General features: G+C 38.8%; 1 protein-coding gene across 2 annotated transcripts; it reads left to right on the forward strand.

The window, feature by feature from the left end:
* The first annotated feature begins 658 nt into the window (after positions 1-658).
* Positions 659-17,564, forward strand: PCGF6 (polycomb group ring finger 6). 2 transcript variants are annotated; one of them, XM_042456767.1, is made up of 10 exons: positions 659-993; positions 4,420-4,519; positions 6,138-6,234; positions 6,600-6,655; positions 7,960-8,019; positions 10,753-10,858; positions 13,622-13,649; positions 14,243-14,341; positions 15,358-15,444; positions 16,999-17,564. In XM_042456767.1, exons 1-10 carry the CDS (start codon positions 766-768, stop codon positions 17,065-17,067), a joined length of 930 nt encoding a protein of 309 aa, XP_042312701.1. In that variant the 5' UTR covers positions 659-765; the 3' UTR covers positions 17,068-17,564. The 2 variants fall into 2 exon arrangements, with proteins under 2 accessions (XP_042312701.1, XP_042312700.1); XM_042456766.1 differs by having other exon boundaries at positions 660-993; positions 10,750-10,858.
* The last annotated feature ends 1,023 nt before the right edge of the window (positions 17,565-18,587 follow it).

The raw sequence follows: 18,587 nt of genomic DNA on the forward strand, positions 1-18,587 counted from the left end.
AGGTCCCAGGCCTCTTTGTGTGCAGAGAGCAAGGGATTCCTCAAGAAGTCTCCATCTTTTTGCATCAGGAACATTTTGGTGTTATAGAGGTAAAACATTTTCAAGCTGTGGATGCTTGAGTCCGTGGATAAGGAGGGCCGGCTGTATTAGTATTATATACCACTTCTCTAATTTACACCAAGACAAAAATAAACTGAAAGAAGTAGGAAGCGGAAAGGCATTTCCCTCTCTGCTTTTAAAAACCTTTCGTTGTTCGGCCACTTGCTTTCAAAAGAACACTTGCCCTCATGACACATTTTGCCTCAATGTTGTATTTAATCATTTTCGCAGAATGGGCCAGGATTAATTTATCTATTTTAATCGTATGTACAGCGCCTTGTGAATTTACAGCGCTATATAAATAAAGCTTAATAATAATAATCGCATTCCAAGAACGGTATCTTTGTTTTCAGATAAAAATTACAATTAACCTTTTAAATAAATAAAGTAGAAAGAAAAAAACAACACATATTTATATTATTTTAGTGACCCAGGCCAGGCCTCGAACCGACTTCCTGACGTCCTGAACCTGAAACGAAAACTCTATTTCCCAGCAGCCTTAGCGCGGACAGATATGCAAATGAGGCAGCTGTGTGAGAAAACCTCGCGCCAACAACAGGCTTCTTCGCGCATGCGCCTTGGGGCTCCCAGTCACTTTACTGAGGATTCCTCCTTCGAGGGGAAGAGTGAGCTTCCCAGGGGCTTGTTTCCCTCTGAGAGGCGGCCATGATGAGCGAAGGGCTGGAAGGAGGGGAAGCGGGAGCCCTGGAAGCCCCTGGCTGCTCCTCCTCTGGGGCTGGGCCCCGCTTCGAGAAGGGAAGCCTTTCTGAGTCCAGCGGGGAAGGAAACGAAGAAATGGAGGAAGAGGATGAGGATGAAGAAGAGGAAGAGGGGGAAGGAGGGGGTCTAGAAAGACCTTTTGAGACGAAGGAAGACGAAGCCAATTCGGAGGAGGTAATAAGGTCAGGGTCCAAGGCACACTCCACTTTTGAGACTGCTTTACCTGCCCTGGTTCAGTGCTGGGGAATCCTGGGAGCCGTAGTTTTGGGAGACATTTAACCATGAGAGCTCTGGTGCCACGATAAACTACAGTTCCCAGGATTCTCTGTCACTGAGCCAAGGCAGTTAAAGGGGTCCCAGATTGGATTACTTCCGTAGTGTGTTTTTGACATTAGTGTAATAAAGTATCCATATTCGGGGTCCTAAATAACCCCAAAGGTCCAAAACACACTGCAGAAGTAATCCAGGATAAAACTGCTTTAACTGCCCTGGCTCAATGCTAGGGGATTATGGGGACTGTAGTTTTGGGAGACATTTAACCAGGAGAACTCTGGTGACATAATAAACTACAATTCCCAGGATTCCCTAGCACTGAGCCAAGGCAGTTAAAGTGGTCCCAAACGTATTTTGGACCATGGATAGGGACTAAATACCCACAAAGGTCCAAAGCCCACTCCAGAAATCATCCAGTTTGAGACTGCTTTAACTGCCCTCATTGAATGCTAGGGGATTCTGGGAACTGTGGTTTTGTGAGACTTAGCCCTTTGTTGGAGAGCTCAGATGCCACAATAAACTTCAGTTCCCAGGATTCCCTAGTACTGAGAGCAGTCTGGCCAAAGACACAAGATCCCATCTTATCTTGGAAGCTAAGCAAGGTCATCATCTCTTGTTAATACACGCGTTCCTCCATATTTGCGACTTTGATTATTTACAGGTTTTATTAATATGTTCTCTCTAGGAATATCTAGGTCCTCCAGTGCAACTCTATGGCCAACTTACTCTAAAAGTTGCACTGAAAGACCTAGAGATTCCTAGAGAGAATACTCTACTAGGCTTTTGTAGCTCCTCCAGTGAAGTTCTATGGTCAGTGCCTGTCAGATGTTGACCACAGAGTTGCACTGGAGGACCTAGAGATTCCTAGAGAGGTGTCCCCTCAGGTAAAAACAGTGTTTTTGTTATTTGTGTTTTTTCCATATTCACGGGGGTCCTGTGCCCCTAACCATAGCGAATATGGAGGGACAAATGTATTTGGATGGCAGACCGCCAGTGAATACCAGATTTGTTGCTGCTGTGTGTCTTCAGGTCGTTTTGGATTTAGGGTGACCCAAAAGGGAACCTATCACTGGGTTTTCTTGGCAAGATTTGTTCAGAGGAGGTATGCCATTGCCTTCCTCTGAGGCTGAGAGAGTGTGACTTGCCCAAGTTCTCCAAATACTGTAGACCAAGCTGGGAATCGAACCTGTAGGCTATACAGTATTTCAGAGGAAGGAACTGACAAAACCAACTCTTGAGTATTTCTCGTCTAAGAAAACCCTATGAAAAAATCATGGAGTTAGCATAAATTGACAGGCAACTTGAAAGCATGTATACGCACAGTAGGGTTAGGATGAGGCAAGGGGGAGCATAATGTCATGCTCAAGTAAAGAAAGCAGCAGCTCCTAGTGGTTAGAGCAGTGGACTCAGGTTGGAAAGGCCTGGTTCAAAACCCTTCTTGGCTGTGGAACTTACCTCTTAGGGTTGTTTTGAAAGGAGGGATGGTTAATAAACGTATATAAATAAATGCTACCGAGAATATAGTGTGCCTTCAAGTATGATTGTAGAGAGATCTTGTAGCACTTTTGAGAGTAACTGAAAGAAAGAAGCTGGCAGTATGAGGTTTCGTAGACTTAAGTCTACTTCCTCAGATGCATTTGGAAGTAGACTTTAGTGTACAAAAGCTCAAGCTGCCAATTTCTTTATTTCAGTTAGTCTCAAAGGTGCTACAAGATCTCTCTGCGTAATGATTCTACAGACTAACACGGCTATATCTTTGAACTCTTGGCATCATTAAGGCAAACCTATCATGTTCTCGTGGCAAGATTTGTTCAGAGGAGGTTTGCCCTTGCCTTCCCCTCAGGCTGAGAGAGTGTGACTTGGAGGGAGGGAGTTTACATGGCTGAGCTGGGAATTGAACCCTGTTCTCCAGAGTAGGTCCAATGATCAAACTACTATGCCATGCTGGCTCCCTTCCCAGAATACTTTGCTGTAAATACTACTAGCAAGGTGCTATGTTTAGCGAGCTGGGTTTGGATGTAATGAATTCAAATTAAAATCCTTGATCAGTTTTACTTGCTCTCATTGCACACTGTGGCAAGGTTATTACTAGTGTAGAATATGCTTTGACTTCCTTTAGGAATGAGTGTTGTGGTTTAAAAATGTAATAATTTTGTTTCCCCTCCAAACGTGTAAGCCTTTGCTGTATTTCTCATGATGTCGTATTTCTTGAATGTCCCATGTTTTATTTTATATTTATTTTATATATTTGCATACCAAATTATATATATAGTGGACCCTTGCTATACACTGGGGTTTGGTTCCAAGATCCCCTTGGATAACAAAATCCGTGGATGCGCAAGTCCCATTAAATATAATGACATAGCAAAATGGTGTCCCTTATAAAAAATGGAAAATCAAGGTTTGATATTTGAAATTTATACTTTTTTGGAATATTTTCAAACCATGGATGCTTGAATCCGTGTATAAAAAATCCGTGTATAAGAAAGGTCTACTGTATTTGCATATATTTCAATTACCTGGTTGCCAGAGTAAAATAAACTGAAAATGAGATAAAACAAGGTAGCAACATTAGTATAAAATCAGCACTTCATGTCTTGTCTGTTTAAAATCTTCCCGCTTCCAAGATGACAATTGCCAATTAAGACTTTTGTGTGGGGATATCAGTGTAACCTTTGGAATGGGGGTGTTGTAGCGCCAGCATGGTAATGGTTTGAGCATTGGACTAGGACACTGGGAGACCATGGTTTGAATCCTGGCTCAGTCGTGCAAACCCACTGTGTAACCTTGGGCATGTCACACTCTCAGCCTCAGAGAATGACAATGGCAAATTCCCTCTGAAGAAATGTGCCAAGAAAATCCTTTGATAGGTTTGCCATTGCCATTTACCTTAGGATTGCCATAAGTCGGAAACGACTTGAAGACACACAGCAACAACAATTCCTTATGTTCATACATTTGTCAGTATACCCTTTGTACAGTAGGTACAGATTTAGAACAGTACTGTACTTCTTATCCCATAGGGGAAAGGAACTCAATGTGGACAGTATTTCTCTTAAACTTCACAGGCTGTGAAGGTAATGGCCTGAGCCCTGTCTTGCACTCAATTACTGAGGCAGCCAAAGATCACACTACTCTTACATCTGTATTTATACCCTTTCTTTCCAAAGTGGATTTGAAGTCCTGTTGTTGAAAAGAAAGATTAATTAGGCAAAATTTTAAAATTTGCATGTATTCAATATTTCAATTTCTTTTGGTATATCTTCAGTATTTTTAGCAAATAAACTTTTAAAATATTCTGACATGCTTCGTATTTTGCATTTGCAGCGCATGATTAACCTCTCTGACCTGACACCATATATCATGTGTCCTATCTGCAAGGGTTACTTTATAGATGCCACGACCATCACAGAGTGTCTTCATACATGTATGTAGTGGTACAGATTTCTTGTTCAAAAGAAGCTTAAATTTGCATATAGAGAAAGATCAGTTCACTTTAGCAATCCATCTGGGTTTTCAGAAAAGGTTCATTCCCCTTATCTTTAATTCCTGTCAGTTCTGAAAATTTAGAAGAAAAATATGTTCTAAATAATGTTTTTACTAGGCTAGACAGCTACCTACTAGGAATGCTTAGCTGGAGTTCCTGTACTGAACAGGGTTGGACTCAGTCTATAATGCCCTTTCCAGCTCGATGAGTCTATGATACTTGTACCTGCCTTTCATTTTCACTTCTTACATAAAGAAATAACTATCTCACCCTCAACTTTTGGTGCTTTTTCTCTTCATTGTCATAGACGAACCAGTGCAGATCATCACATGGCAATCCAAACCTATAGCATGTTCTCCGACCTTAAATCCATGAAGTTACTTGTTAATACTGGTATAACTAGGGGACACTGGTATAACTAGGGGACACTGCTCTGTTTTCAAAGCAAAAGTAGAAAGCCAGGTTCTTGAGATTCATATCATGTTTAGTCAGTGGAATGGCCCCACACTGCTCTTTATTTCCTGCCTTTCTTCTAAGGTGGAATCCAAGGCTTCTAGGTAAGCTAGAAAGCTGGTTGATACCAGGTTAGACTGTTCATCAGCTCTGAATATCTTTGATTTTCCTCGTTTCTGGTAGAAATATCTTTCACATTACCTGGCATCTGATTCTTAAAAGAGAGGGAGAAAAACCAGCAACAGAACCTGAGACTTACTGCAGGCAAAGCATTCTGTTTTGCCACTGAATGTTGGTACCTTGTTAAATTACAAATTTCAGTATCCAGTGGCTATCATTCAGTAGCTTGTCTGAAGTTCAGCTACTGCACTTGGCTCATCATTTTTTGCCTTTCGATGCCAATGTTAGAGGGAAAAGAATAAACTACTGAGTTGTCAACAGCTGGGGGAATAAGATCCAAAACACACTGCAGAAATAATCCAGTTTGAGGCTGCTTTAACTGCCCTGGCTTAGTGCTAGGGAATCCTGGGAATTGGAGTTTATTATGGCACTAGAGCTCTCTGACAGAGAAGGCTAAATGTCTTACAAAACTACAGTTCCCAGGACACCCTAGCATTGAGCCAGGGAAGTTAAAGTAGTGTCAAACTGGTTTATTTCTGCAGTGTGTTTTGGGCCTAAGAAAGGATAAAATACAGTGGTTAAAGTTGTGATAACTTAATGTGAAGGGAGGGCTGTTCCAGAGCAAAGTTGGGTAGGATAGGATCAACTCTGTTTCATTACATTATTTTGTGCATGTTGCTGATATTCTGAAATAAAGACTGTTTTAACCAAATACTAAATATTTGAAGAAGTGAGGCATAAATAAAGTTGTTAATAATAATAATACATATTGCTTCTCCTTCTGCAGACCTTATTGCTAAAAGTCTCTTTGTAATCACTTTCAAATATTTTTCATCCAAAATAAGGTAGAAGTCTACATAAGCAACACTGTTTCCTTTTCACTTTGTTTATTTTAGAATTCGTCTGCAGTTTAGCCAACACTTATTAACATATTGCATTATATTTGGTAATTGTCTGCATATAACTATAAATTTATTTTTTACAGTCTGTAAAAGCTGCATAGTTAGACATTTTTACTATAGTAACAGATGTCCGAAATGCAACATTGTAGTGCACCAGACACAGCCTCTTTATAATATCAGGTAATCATCTTATATATTACTTTTTATTTATGTTTAGTTGGTTTATAAGAATAATGGTTTTGAGTCAGCATTCATATTTTTATTCCAAACTGTGCTTGTTGTGATATTTGAGTGGAGGAATATTTCAGAGCAGGCAGACTTGTTTCTGGGGCTTCAGATTTTCCCTAGTACACCAATACAGTATTTTAAAGATAATAACTAAATTGGTTTTGCAGTTGTGGCCTGCAAACTACCTTAGTCTTGTCCAAAAACTTTGCTTGTAGGACAGAGCCATTTGTATTCCAGGCCACAATTATAGATGAAAAATGTTAATGTCTAATTAAAGTATTTCAGTCTAGTAACTATCTTCTCATCTCTTCCTGTAGGTTGGATCGACAGTTGCAAGATATAGTATATAAGTTAGTTGTCAACTTGGAGGAAAGTAAGTCTTGTATTTTGATCTTACTAGTATTGATTAAAAAATAAAAATAATGACAGGCTTAATTAGAGCGTACAGGAGTACCAACTACTTTTTGCATTGAGTAATATTCCCAAATCATCTTGTTTTAGATTCTTAAGATCAGAATTTTCTCTTTCTTCTGTAAGTGCCATTTGCTACAGTAAAAGAAATTTTGTTGTTAACTGGATATGCTAAAATGATCACCTTTCATTTTATCATACTTTCAGACTATAATTTATAGAAAAGCTTAACATCTTGTTTGGAACTGCTAAAGCAATGCCAGAATACCACAGAGGTCTAATTTCTACCACCAGTACATATAGCTTGATCAGCAGGTAGTGCATCTGTCTCTTAATCCTCACTTTTTCTTTTCATCTTCATCGCAACAATTTAATGGCCATAGTTTCTGTAGCCCACATAATCTTTTTTTCTGTATCCACAATTCCTTCCCTTCCCCAAGTCTGCTAGAACATTCCAAATGCCAAAATCACATTATTTTTTCAAGCTATTTGAGGACTACAGTTGTCCCTCCTTTTTCACGGGGATCTGTTCCGGTCCTCCTCGCGAAAATGGACTTTTGCCCTATTGGCTTGAATATAGGCATGGGGGCATGCAGGTGTGCACCCCATTCATTCTCCCTCCATTCATCCCTTGTGCATAAGTGAGGGATGAGGGTCCAAAGACCGTGAGAACAAAGGGAGGACTGTAATTTGAAAGTTCCTGCATAAATGCAATTTTTGGGCCTCATTCTTTGCTAAAATTCTTTCACAGATACTGTTCTTACCATTAATGATTACAGCTTGCTCATGGCTTGCCTAACATAATTAACACCTATGAAATATAACCAGCGAAATGTAGAAATGCCAAAGCATGTTCTGCAGGTTAATGCTAAACAAATGAGTATGTGAAATCAAGTGGAGGAGACAACACCAGAACAAGGAAGCAAAGAAGGACAATGAAGGAGAGGGAGAGTTTGAAATGGGGCCAAAACCCATTGTTGAGGTACTGAGCCCTACAGAGTTCTCACAGCAAGTTATATCTCTTTACTCTTAAAATTATATACTGAAATGGATTATGCATTTCATAATTTGTATTAAAAAGTCCTACGTATCTTAGCAATGTTACCATTTTCAGGCTTTGCTTTCTTGTTTTCTGGTCTTTATCATCTATGAAAATTCTGTTGGATTTGGTAGCTGCTGTTGTCAATGTGTATTTCAAAAAGATCTCTAAAGTTCCTATATGTACAATGATCAGTAACACAAGAAATTATGTATTGCATATTTTAGGAGAGAAAAAACAAATGCACGATTTCTACAGAGAGAGAGGTCTAGAAATACCCAAACCTGGTAAGCTGTCTGTATTACAGTTTAATAGTATAATGTCCATGCTATTTTCTACTACTGGATCATATTGCTGAGCCTTCCAACTACAGACTATGATTTGTTCACTACCATAAGGATGTTTACTGACAGGACATAATCAGGGTATGTGTTCCTTGCTGGACAGTTAAGTTACTTTGGTAATACAGGCCTGCAATGAGAAAACATTTTTCAATACAGTATTGTAGCCATTCTTGATGTATTTGGTTGCTGAATTCAAAAAGCATAGTAAAATATTGTATCCCACATAGTTTTTCACAAATTCAATATTTTATTAATTCATTTGTTACTCATCTTTGATTAAGTATGGATGCTGATTTTCCAGAATGATTTCTTTTAGTCCTTTTGAATAGATTTCTGCAAATTAAAGTATTTTAAAAGGCTATTAGAAGACATTAAGCCCCTTTTTAGGGGCAAAGTAGACCTGGGCTGCAATGACCGCATAGCCCGCTCTCTCTGTTATGGTCCCAAATGAGCCACCAGCAGGAATGGTTCTTTACTTTTGCCGGTGGCTTCGGGCCACTTTGGGGTGGCCTCAGAGCAGCTTTTGGCCATTCCAGAAGCATGTGTCATCTGCATTTCACACCGCTGAATGGGTCGGAAGCTGCTCCTTTTGGCCCACCTGCTTCAGACCTAACTCTTTACAGGATAATCATTTGCAGGATCATTTCATTCAATCATATATTACAACATTGAAACGTCAAAGCTAGTTATGAAAAAAAAACTGCGTGGTGGAGCAAATTTGAGGCTATTTTTTAAATTTTTATTTGGAACACCTAATTGCAAAGACAGCAGGCATTTTTAAGAAAGTTTTATCACCTTCAGTTTTGCAGGCCTGTAATTAGAAAAGGTCATAATTGTTTGTTAAACCTTATTATGTGTTTTTTATATGTGTATGTAGTTTGTGGTTTTATCAGTTCACTTCTTCAGATAGATTATTAAAACCACAGCTTTTTAAGCATGGCAGGTGTGGGAGATACGGGTTGCGCTAGGTGACACCACAGAAGGGGGTGACACCTGGTCGGTTCCCCACCCACCCCCCATGGGCCCTTCCTGGGGCCTTAGGTGCCTCATCTGGGCCGCTGCATACTTTGTATGTATGTATGGTCCCATGCGGCGCATGGTGCCGGAAGTCCCTCCTCCAGAGGCCCCACCCCCTGCACCGGGTGTTACCACTGAGCACAGTTATACACTTGTAGAAGTATGATAGAGTGTAACAGGATACAGAAGGATGCAAACTGTGACATCATGAACACTTTCATGTCCATGAAAGCCCATGCTAAAATAGATAATTTAGTCTAAAAGTGCTAGTAAATTCTTCTTCCCCTTTTTCCTTTTTCTCCTTTTTAGTTAGTGACCTTATTCAAGGGTATGGAGAATTAAGGGACAAAATCTCACTATAATGGATGTCATTAGTCCAGACCTGTACACAAATTGTGGTAGCTTTCCTAACTGTAACTTTATTGTGAAATTCAGAATACCCATTGCTTGTGACTCTTGCATTTTTATGGTAATATCCAAGAGTTGTCCAAGCTCATGGGAATGGTGGATGGCCGTATACATCAGCCTTAGGATTATGGCTTGACGTTCTAGCCAGTCATTATTTGTAGTTACCAGTGTCCGTATGTATGTACCTTGATTAACAGATATATATAGTTCCTTCTCCAGCATTTAACATAATATGAGACACATCTCCTAAGGAGGAATATAGGAGTTTCTCATATTGTGATAAACGGGTCTGTTGCTTGTACTTGCCTGGAAAACTGAAGAGTAGATTCAGAGACCTGCCTATGTCATTAGGTCTGTTCTATTTTTTCTTCTTTGGATTTTAAGGGTTTGTGTGTGTGTGTGTGTGTGTGTGTGTGTGTGTAGTCTGTACTAGCTTTTCTAGACTGTAGCCAACCAGTCAGCTTTGCTTCATGTCCCATTTATGTCTGAGATTCCTTTGCTGTTACAAGTTGCTGGGAGAGTGAAGCCTTTGGTGTGTGGTGGCTGTTAAGCTCAAAGAGTAGGAAAATAAGGATGAGGGGAGTAAAAGTAGATATGTAATAACAACTAATGAAAGAGACTGAAAAACTAATGTATGGTCATGCAGTGAGATTTGTGGAGGAAAGAAAGATGGGAGTGAAACAGACTTAGTTACAGGTAGGAAAAGATGCCGTGGGATACAATAAGAGTAAGGCCTAACTAAAAAAATGAGGGTTGCAGTACTGTGGATACAAAGGTAACAATAGGTGATAGTTCAGAAACAGAGTTGCCAAGATTTTTTGATTGGGTAAATGAATCAATAAATGACTGAGACATAGGGTATTATTGGGCAGATAGCAAAAAAATTAAGGGTGGTAGAAAGAACAAGTAGAATGGGAATGCGAGAAGAGAGAGCATACTATATAGAACAGATTGTTGTTGAGAAGTCTTTGGGGGAATATGGAGTAATAACAAAAGAAGCAGCCTTAATACACTGGATTGACAGAAAATGTTGAGTTGAAATTGTAGCAAAAAGTTCTTTGGCAATCTTTCTAATGATTTGGCCCATTTGAATTAGTAACAGTAGCCCTAAGCAGTTTGGGTTGTGCATTGCTGAACTATGATAGATATCTGTTCACCTTATTTCAGGTTTTATTCTACTGCAGATGACAAATGTTACTGTGCTACCTGGCTATTTATCTTAAAGTTTTGTTTATCTTATTATCTTAGCAGCACCACAAGCAGTTACTGTAAGTAGAGGAAGGCCCCGCAAAGTTGTGGGTTCAGTGTTCCGTATTCCCCCAGAACTTGACACATCACTACTCCTGGAGTTTATTGGGTAAGTAAAAGTTAATTTTTTCCATTTGGTTCTTATAAGTAACCCCATAAAAGTAATTAAAGGATACATCAGATCCTGTTAATTCAGAGAAATTCTGTAATTAAAATGGAAGACAGTCACATATGTATCACTGTGCATGATAATTGTATGCATGACTCTTCCTAACTTGTTTGCACTATGCCCATTTGTGTGTACATATTGCGAAAAAATTCAGGCAGTTAATCCCTTTTGAATTTGCATGATGTTTAGGAATAGTATAGCATTTGAAATTGGGCCAGAAGAGAGAAAGATAGTACCAGTTAACAATCTTTGGGTATAGAAGAATATTGGAAGAGCAAATTCAATATATGGATTTTTCTTGAGCTTGTGAGCTGTTTTGAAACAGTTTTTTTATCTACTATCTGACCAACTACAATGCAGAAAAGAGTTTACTCAGGAGTGGGTTTTCTTGACAAGTTTCTTCAGAGGGGATTTGCCAATGCCATCCTCTGAGGCTGAGAGTGTGTGATTTGCCCAGGATCATCCAGTGGGTTTACATGGCTTCGCCAGTATTTGAACCCTGGTCTCCAGTGTCCTAGTCCAACTGTCAAATAACTATACCACAGTGGCTCTTGGCAAGATAATTGTTTAAAATACTGTATATACTCATGTATAAGTCTAGAAATTTTAATCAAAAAATTGACCCCCAAAAAGCTGTCTCGACTAATCAACAGGTCAATGTAAGTAGTGTATTTTAACTCTTCTTCTCTGAGCAGAGTGACAAAAGGTAAGAGCTTATGTGAAGTTGAAGGCTTTCATAGCTGGCATCCATGGTTTTTTTTTTGTGGGTTTTTTGGGCTGTGTGGCCATGTTCTAGAAGAATTTCTTCCTGACGTTTCGCCAGCATCTGTGGCTTGCATCTTCAGAGAATGCTTGCCTGGAAAGGACTTGGGTATATATATTGCTACAGCTTAGTTCATCCTGGGAGCACGGGGAGAAAAGCACCAACCCCTTCTACTGTTTCCACCATGATGCTGCTTCTGGCCTTTTTGAATGCTTGGGTGGGAAAATGGAAGTGGTGGCACTTCTTTGGTACTTCCTCTTAAAAGAGTGCCAAGAGGAACTGAGCTTAGAAGGATCTGAATAAGACATTTCTGTATGAAGACAGTAAACTTCGTCCTTTACATCCTTTGCTGCATGACCCTAAATTTTATCCTCGATTTATCAATGAGTCATTTCAACATCCATAATTTTGGCCCCAAAACATGCCCTCGACTTATACATGAAGTTGACTTACAGTTGAGTATGTACGGTATCTGCTTTTTTGAAACACCAGAGGGCAGTGGCAGCTAGCAACTTTGGAGTAATAGTATTAGAGATGTATGAAAAATTTCTCAGTTAGCATTTCATTGTGAATTTTCAAAATGAAACTAACCATAAACTGGAATACAGTCTTGATTTAACTAAAATATGATTGTGTCATATGTTTAAATTTTTAGCAAGCCAGTCTTAAACCACTGAAAGATTTGATTTGGATTATGTAGAATCAATTAACAAAATACACTAAAGGCTCCAGATCTTGTATGATCTTGGAAGTTAAGCAGGATCAGCCCTGGTTAGTACTTGGATGGAAGGAAGGAACTGTCAGAACTACCTCTGGTTTATGACATACAAAAATTCATGAAATGCACTCTGGACTATCCAGGAGACATACCTTAGACATGACCTCTATAGATCTCACAGTGGCCTGATTACATGTGACTGTTTTTCTACTCCAGCCTCTGCTATAAAATTAAACATTTATCAGGGCTGCCACTAGCTCCTCTTCTTGGAACTTACACTTTTTTTCTCAAATCCAGATCCTTTGAGTCTCTCCTTAAAGCTTCTCTTCTCAGTGTCAATTCTGATAGACAATTCTGTAGCTTCATCCAGAATGCTGTTGTAACTAGGACCATTTTGAACTAAGAACAGCTCTAGAATTGACATGGATGTGGTCACTTTTGATACTGGATTAATCCTTCCATGGAGTAAAAAGAATCTCCATATCTACATTAACATGCTGGATCAAGGCCTGCATAACTTATCTCACCTGATTTGACCTCAAAATATTCTACCTGTAGATCCATAGCCGTATGAGCAGCCTTCTCCACCAGCCTGAAATCTTTATTGTGGGATGCAACAAATGGGAGTGCCTTTTCCAAATACTACCATATGAACTTATTTTCAGCTGTGGCCTTTGGGAGATGGGTCCTGCAGTCGGTTGCTTACACTCAGTACAACAATAGCCATGGAATTAATCTTAGTAAGGATGCCTTATGATTGATCTCCCAGTGAAGAGTACATTGGTACTTCTAACTTTTTCTTCTGGGGAGGTTCAGATGAAACCCCACACTTGAGGGGGCTGATGGGGAATCCTGCATACTTTTAGTGCCTTTTGGATTGTTGCATTTGCCTTTATATCTGTCAGGTGAGAGCCCTTTGCATCTGCTTTCCTCCCTTTTCTCTTCTGTGCTATCCTCCTACCTGAATCATTGCTCAAAACATGATGGCTGTGGTCAAAACTGAAGGTTGAGGCAAAGGACAGCTTTTTTAAAAAATATAACATCGCAACTTTGCCTCTCCTGAGCATTGAGTAGAATATAGCCTGCTCTACTTTGGACTCCCAAAAAGGAACAGTTTATGGTAAGTGATATATAATGGCATCTTGTTGATTTAGCAGCTGAGAGATCCAAGAACACATGCAGCTTAAGACATATTGATTGTGTCAATTCATTTTTCTTTCAGAGCTAATGATCTCTCTGGGAATTTTAAGGTATGAATATTGCTAACATTTATCTTTTTGTATCCTGTATTCTATTTTAATAACATCCATAATTAAACATTGCAGTATGAGAAGAAGTGATTCTGTCCTAAACTGTTCTGTTCTAAGTCCATTATTTACAGCAGACAAAAAAAAGTTTTTAAGACTGGGATGTAATATTTTAGTCTGACCAGATAATGAATCACAGTGGGAATTCCAAATACTGAATAACCTAATTGTCTGTCTTCTATGTAAAATATCCAGAAATTAAAGTACCCACAAAGGTTCACAAGCACAGCTTAAAAAAAGGTTACTTTTGAAGGTTGGAAGTAAGATTTTATATGTAATGTTGCAAATACATATGAAATCCAATATGATATAGAGATTAGAATCATGATCTACGTAAGTCAGATACAATAGGTATCTTTCTTGGGTTTGATCCCCCAATATGGCCCGGTTAAAAAGCTGGTCTGTCCAGTTCCTAACGAAATTGCTGTAAATCTATTAGACGACAGCTGCCATCGTTGCAAAAGATTTTGATTAGAATTTCTTGCTGCATTGCATAGAAACCTTACAGTATAAACTTTGCTGCCTCTTCCTTGCAGCCCCTTGAAAAGAAGTTTGTACGTGTTTCAGGAGATGCAACAATTGGCCATGTAGAGAAATTCCTCCGCAGAAAGATGGACCTTGCTCCTGGCTGTCAGGTATGCTGTGGTATTTGCAGAACCATACAATGGGCTGTGTCCACACCATATGGTAAAACACACTTTGTAATAGCAAGAAGTGAATCAATCTTCTAGCTTTCTTTGTATGTTCCTTTTCAGAAGGCATTATGTAACTTGGAAAAGCCCAATTTGTTACAGTAAAATTATATAGTGAAGAGGGCCTAAATACCCTAAAGGCATTAGATTCCATCTGATCTTGGAAGCTAAGCAGGGTCAGCTCTGCTCACTACTTGTATGGGAGATCGCCAACAAATACCATGACAATTAAAATGGAATACAGTTGACCCTTGGAACTCGCGGGAATTTGTTCCACCATGCCTCCCCGAGTTCCAAAACTTGTGCATATTCAAGCCCTATAGGCTTGAATGGAGCACGTGCATGCGGGGAGCACGCCATGGGCGTGCACCCCATTGGCATTAATGGCGGTCGCCCCTCTGCAGATTTTCAAGTAGGGGCAACTATAATAGCAACGTAACTGCACAATGTGAATTATCAGTGCCACAATTATTTTCTGTTGTTTTACATTTTATATCTCAATAATTACTGTATATTCTTCCAGCATAGAAACTATATTGGTTGTGTGGCACACAACTGTGTCAGATTTATGGATGTGTGGTTGAAGTGACTGAGTGAGAAGGCATGAACTTGCCTGATTGTTAAGTGGCTCTCCGAAGTCCGATTTTCTAGCCCTCAGAAGGGTAGGCACTGTTGGTAGGGCCTTCCCCATTGTAGTGCCCTGGCTTTGGTATGCTCTTCCCAGTGAAGCTTGCCAAGTGCCCACTGAAATATATTTCATTACTAGATTTAACACAAACCTTTTTCACTCAAACCTGTTGTTGTTGTGTGCCTTCAAGTCATTTCCAACTTATAAGTCAGAAACAACTTGAAGGCACACAACAACCATGTATGGCTATTAATATGACGATTTAACAATTTCTTGTTAATTGCATATAAAGAGAATACTCTTTTGATTCCTTCTAAATGTTTATTTCTAGGTAGACATAATATGTGGTGATCACCTACTAGAAAACTACCAGACTCTAAGGGAAATCCGACAAGCTCTAGGAGAGAGTGCAGTGCAGGTAAGTTAGTGGCAAATTTAAAAGGCACAGGGAGGCTCAAAAGGCTTAGTACCATTTGTTGTTCGATGGAATAGGCAATCTTTTCATCCTGACTATCAGAGTTGATAATCAAGAGATGCAGAAACACACATGCACAGCTTGCCCCCTCTCCCACTATCGTATGTACTTTGTCCCCACACTCATGCACAAAGAATCACAATCCTTCCATACCATCCTAGTATGTGAGGGTAAGGAAAGTTTGAAGTCTATCTCTGTTCTGAGACACAAACTACACACTGTATTAAAAACATTGTGTGCAAACTGCAGTATGTTTTTCTTCATTTGCAAATAAACATGTAGGCTGTATTGACACCAATGGGCAATATTTTGGTCAGACCTCTTTGAGTATTGAAAAAGAGATAGGAGTGGGGCCTAGATGAAACCCCACATGATTAGGTGAAGCTTTGTGTGAAATTGTAGATCTTTTTAAGCTATCACATCTTCTTTATCTAAATACAGCACATGGCAGAGGAAGCCAAAGTCCCTTTGTTCTCTTTCACAACCACTTGCAGCCACCATTTCAGGCTCCTCAGAAAAACAGAACTGATGACTCATTAGCCAGGCTGAACCTATGTAAAGGCATCATTTATGTTAATGAGTACCTCAGTCCTCACCTTGTATATGGGATTATTGTGATGTGAACTGCCACATTAGCTTAATAAAATTCACACAATTTATACATGGTAACTAATAGTTTGTCAGGCATTTGCATAGTATCACCAATAAATAGGTACCCATCTTGCATAATACTACCACAACAGTGCTTATGGTTTCAATCATTCTTTGTTCCATTGGACTCAAGCATTTTGTTTCAGGGAAAAAAAAATGTGTTTCCTTTTAGTCCTGGGAGGTGAAATTGAAGCTTGTTCTCAAGAAAGGGATTGGCATCTCCCTTTTTGTTAGACCTGCATCAGTCTTGATCTGAATATACAGAGGAAATCTAAAAGAATTCAGGGTTCTTATGGTACAAGGTCATATGCATGTATAATTGCATATCTGCCAATGACATTTGATATGCTTAGCTAAGAGAGACAGTGGTTTAAAGGCAGAAAACATAAATTGTCTTGTAAAGTACAAAGTGGCTCCCATACTTATGGGAAGGAGTATTAAACTCTGAGGAGCCATTATGATGAGCTTGTCCAGGTGGGAGAGCTGAATCAAAAGATGAAGTGACTACATTCTGTTCATACTACAGTACAATTCAGAAGTGGGTAATACATTTTGATACAGTTACTTCTTTAGGGGGGTATTTCATTGTACAAGCATAAGTAAATAACTGAAACAATAGAAGAATATATTGATTTCTTCAGATGTTTTACCACTATCACTTACAGATTGTGCCAAGAGAAAACTACAAGGTAACTTCATACTCGGGTGCTGCCTATTTTGCTCCTTTCCTTCACAGCCAAGAATAACTTTTCATTACATTGTATAAGGAAAAATAGCTTTGGCAAGCCTTCACTTTTCCACTGGAATTGTTTCTAAATGTAATTTTCTTTCTTTCTTTTTTTCTAGGATGGTTTACTTGTGCTTCATTATGGCCTGATTCTTAGCCGAGATTCCACATTTTCAGGGATTTCTTAAATATCAGTTAAAGCAATCTGAATGAAAAATCATCCTCAGTGTGAAGTGCGCTAGAGAAAGCCATCTTATTGGGAGAAATTAAACTAATGCACTGCTGTTTGCTCTGCACAGTGATGTAGCATCTGACTTAAACCAATGAGGGGAAAAAACGCTGCACCATGAGTACAGCTATGAATACTTCAATGCCCTTATGTCTCAAACATGGAGGTAGCTCAGGGAAAAGGAGTTGTTTCAAGATAATCAGGATTAATTTTAAATGCTGTTTGTTGTATCATTGATAGCTTACTTTCAGAACTTGAGCTAAAGACAGGTATTTATCTAAAAGATCTTAACTATAGAGTTACATGGTATTCTCAGGGATGATGTTGGTGTATTATTGGAAGAGTCATGTATTCTTTTGGGGAATATTTAATTGTATACTAATAGACTCAGTTTAGAAATAGTAAAGGCAACTTTTCAGATTTGTGTCCTGGACCAAATGGAGCGTAACTACCTTTTAAAAAAAAGCAAACATTACATCTCATGTTTTATGTGAGAAATAGCATTAAAATATGCAGTAGCCTGTCAGATTAATGACATTGTGCAGAAGCTTTTAGAGTAATGTTAACTATACGACAGGTTGTTAACTATTTATCAGACTGTCACCATTCTTTACCCAGTCTGGATTTAATAACTGATTGTACAGAAGCTTTTAAGGACCTGATTATAATCCTATTGAAGTCAGTAGTTAGATTATATTCTGGGAGAGTCCTATGGATAATAAGATTGCTTGTTTAGATTGGTTTCACATTCTCTGGATGGTGCAGTTAAGCTGTGGCTTAAATCCCTCAAATGCTTGCACTTACTCCTCACAGGATTTGCCACCTTCCTTTATTGCAGATGTTCAGCAACAATCCACTATTTATCCCAGCAGCTGCCATTTTGGATCTTCAATATCTTCTTCCAAAATCAACCTTAAATTATGTGTTTTTAGAAGTGTAACTAAGTTGTACTTAGTTACTCAGCAACTCAGTAAAGGATTAGTTGTCAGAATTTTCTGGAACAGAGCCACAACAGTGGTCTTATTGCAGGGTTTTTATGGAATGTTTGTTATAAATAAATCATTTATCACAGGCAGCACACTGAGTCTTTCTGTTTGATTGCTAGGCAAAAGATAGACTTAGTGATACGGCTTCTGTGCTTGTATGGAGGTATAAGAGCTACTTCTGCTGACTTTAGAATCCTTTAGCATAAAATTGTTATTTCATGGTCTTAAGGACACCAAAAATGTGCATTTATGGTTTCTAAAAAATGCCTGCTTTTAAACTAAACTTGTTTACTTGTGAAAATAATGATTTTATTGCATCAAATTTACTGCAGTCTGTGTGCATATTTGTAAATATTTATGTATTTTATATTCAAGATACTTTTTCTATAAAAGTAATAAACAGAAAGGGACTGAAATTATTTCTTTCAATATTTTGTATACTATTTTAAGAGATTAAGGGTTGTGGCTAAGGTCTTCCTAAAAAGAAGTCATT

The sequence above is a fragment of the Sceloporus undulatus genome, chromosome 3, assembly GCF_019175285.1.
Source record: "Sceloporus undulatus isolate JIND9_A2432 ecotype Alabama chromosome 3, SceUnd_v1.1, whole genome shotgun sequence".
Lineage (NCBI taxonomy): Eukaryota > Metazoa > Chordata > Lepidosauria > Squamata > Phrynosomatidae > Sceloporus > Sceloporus undulatus.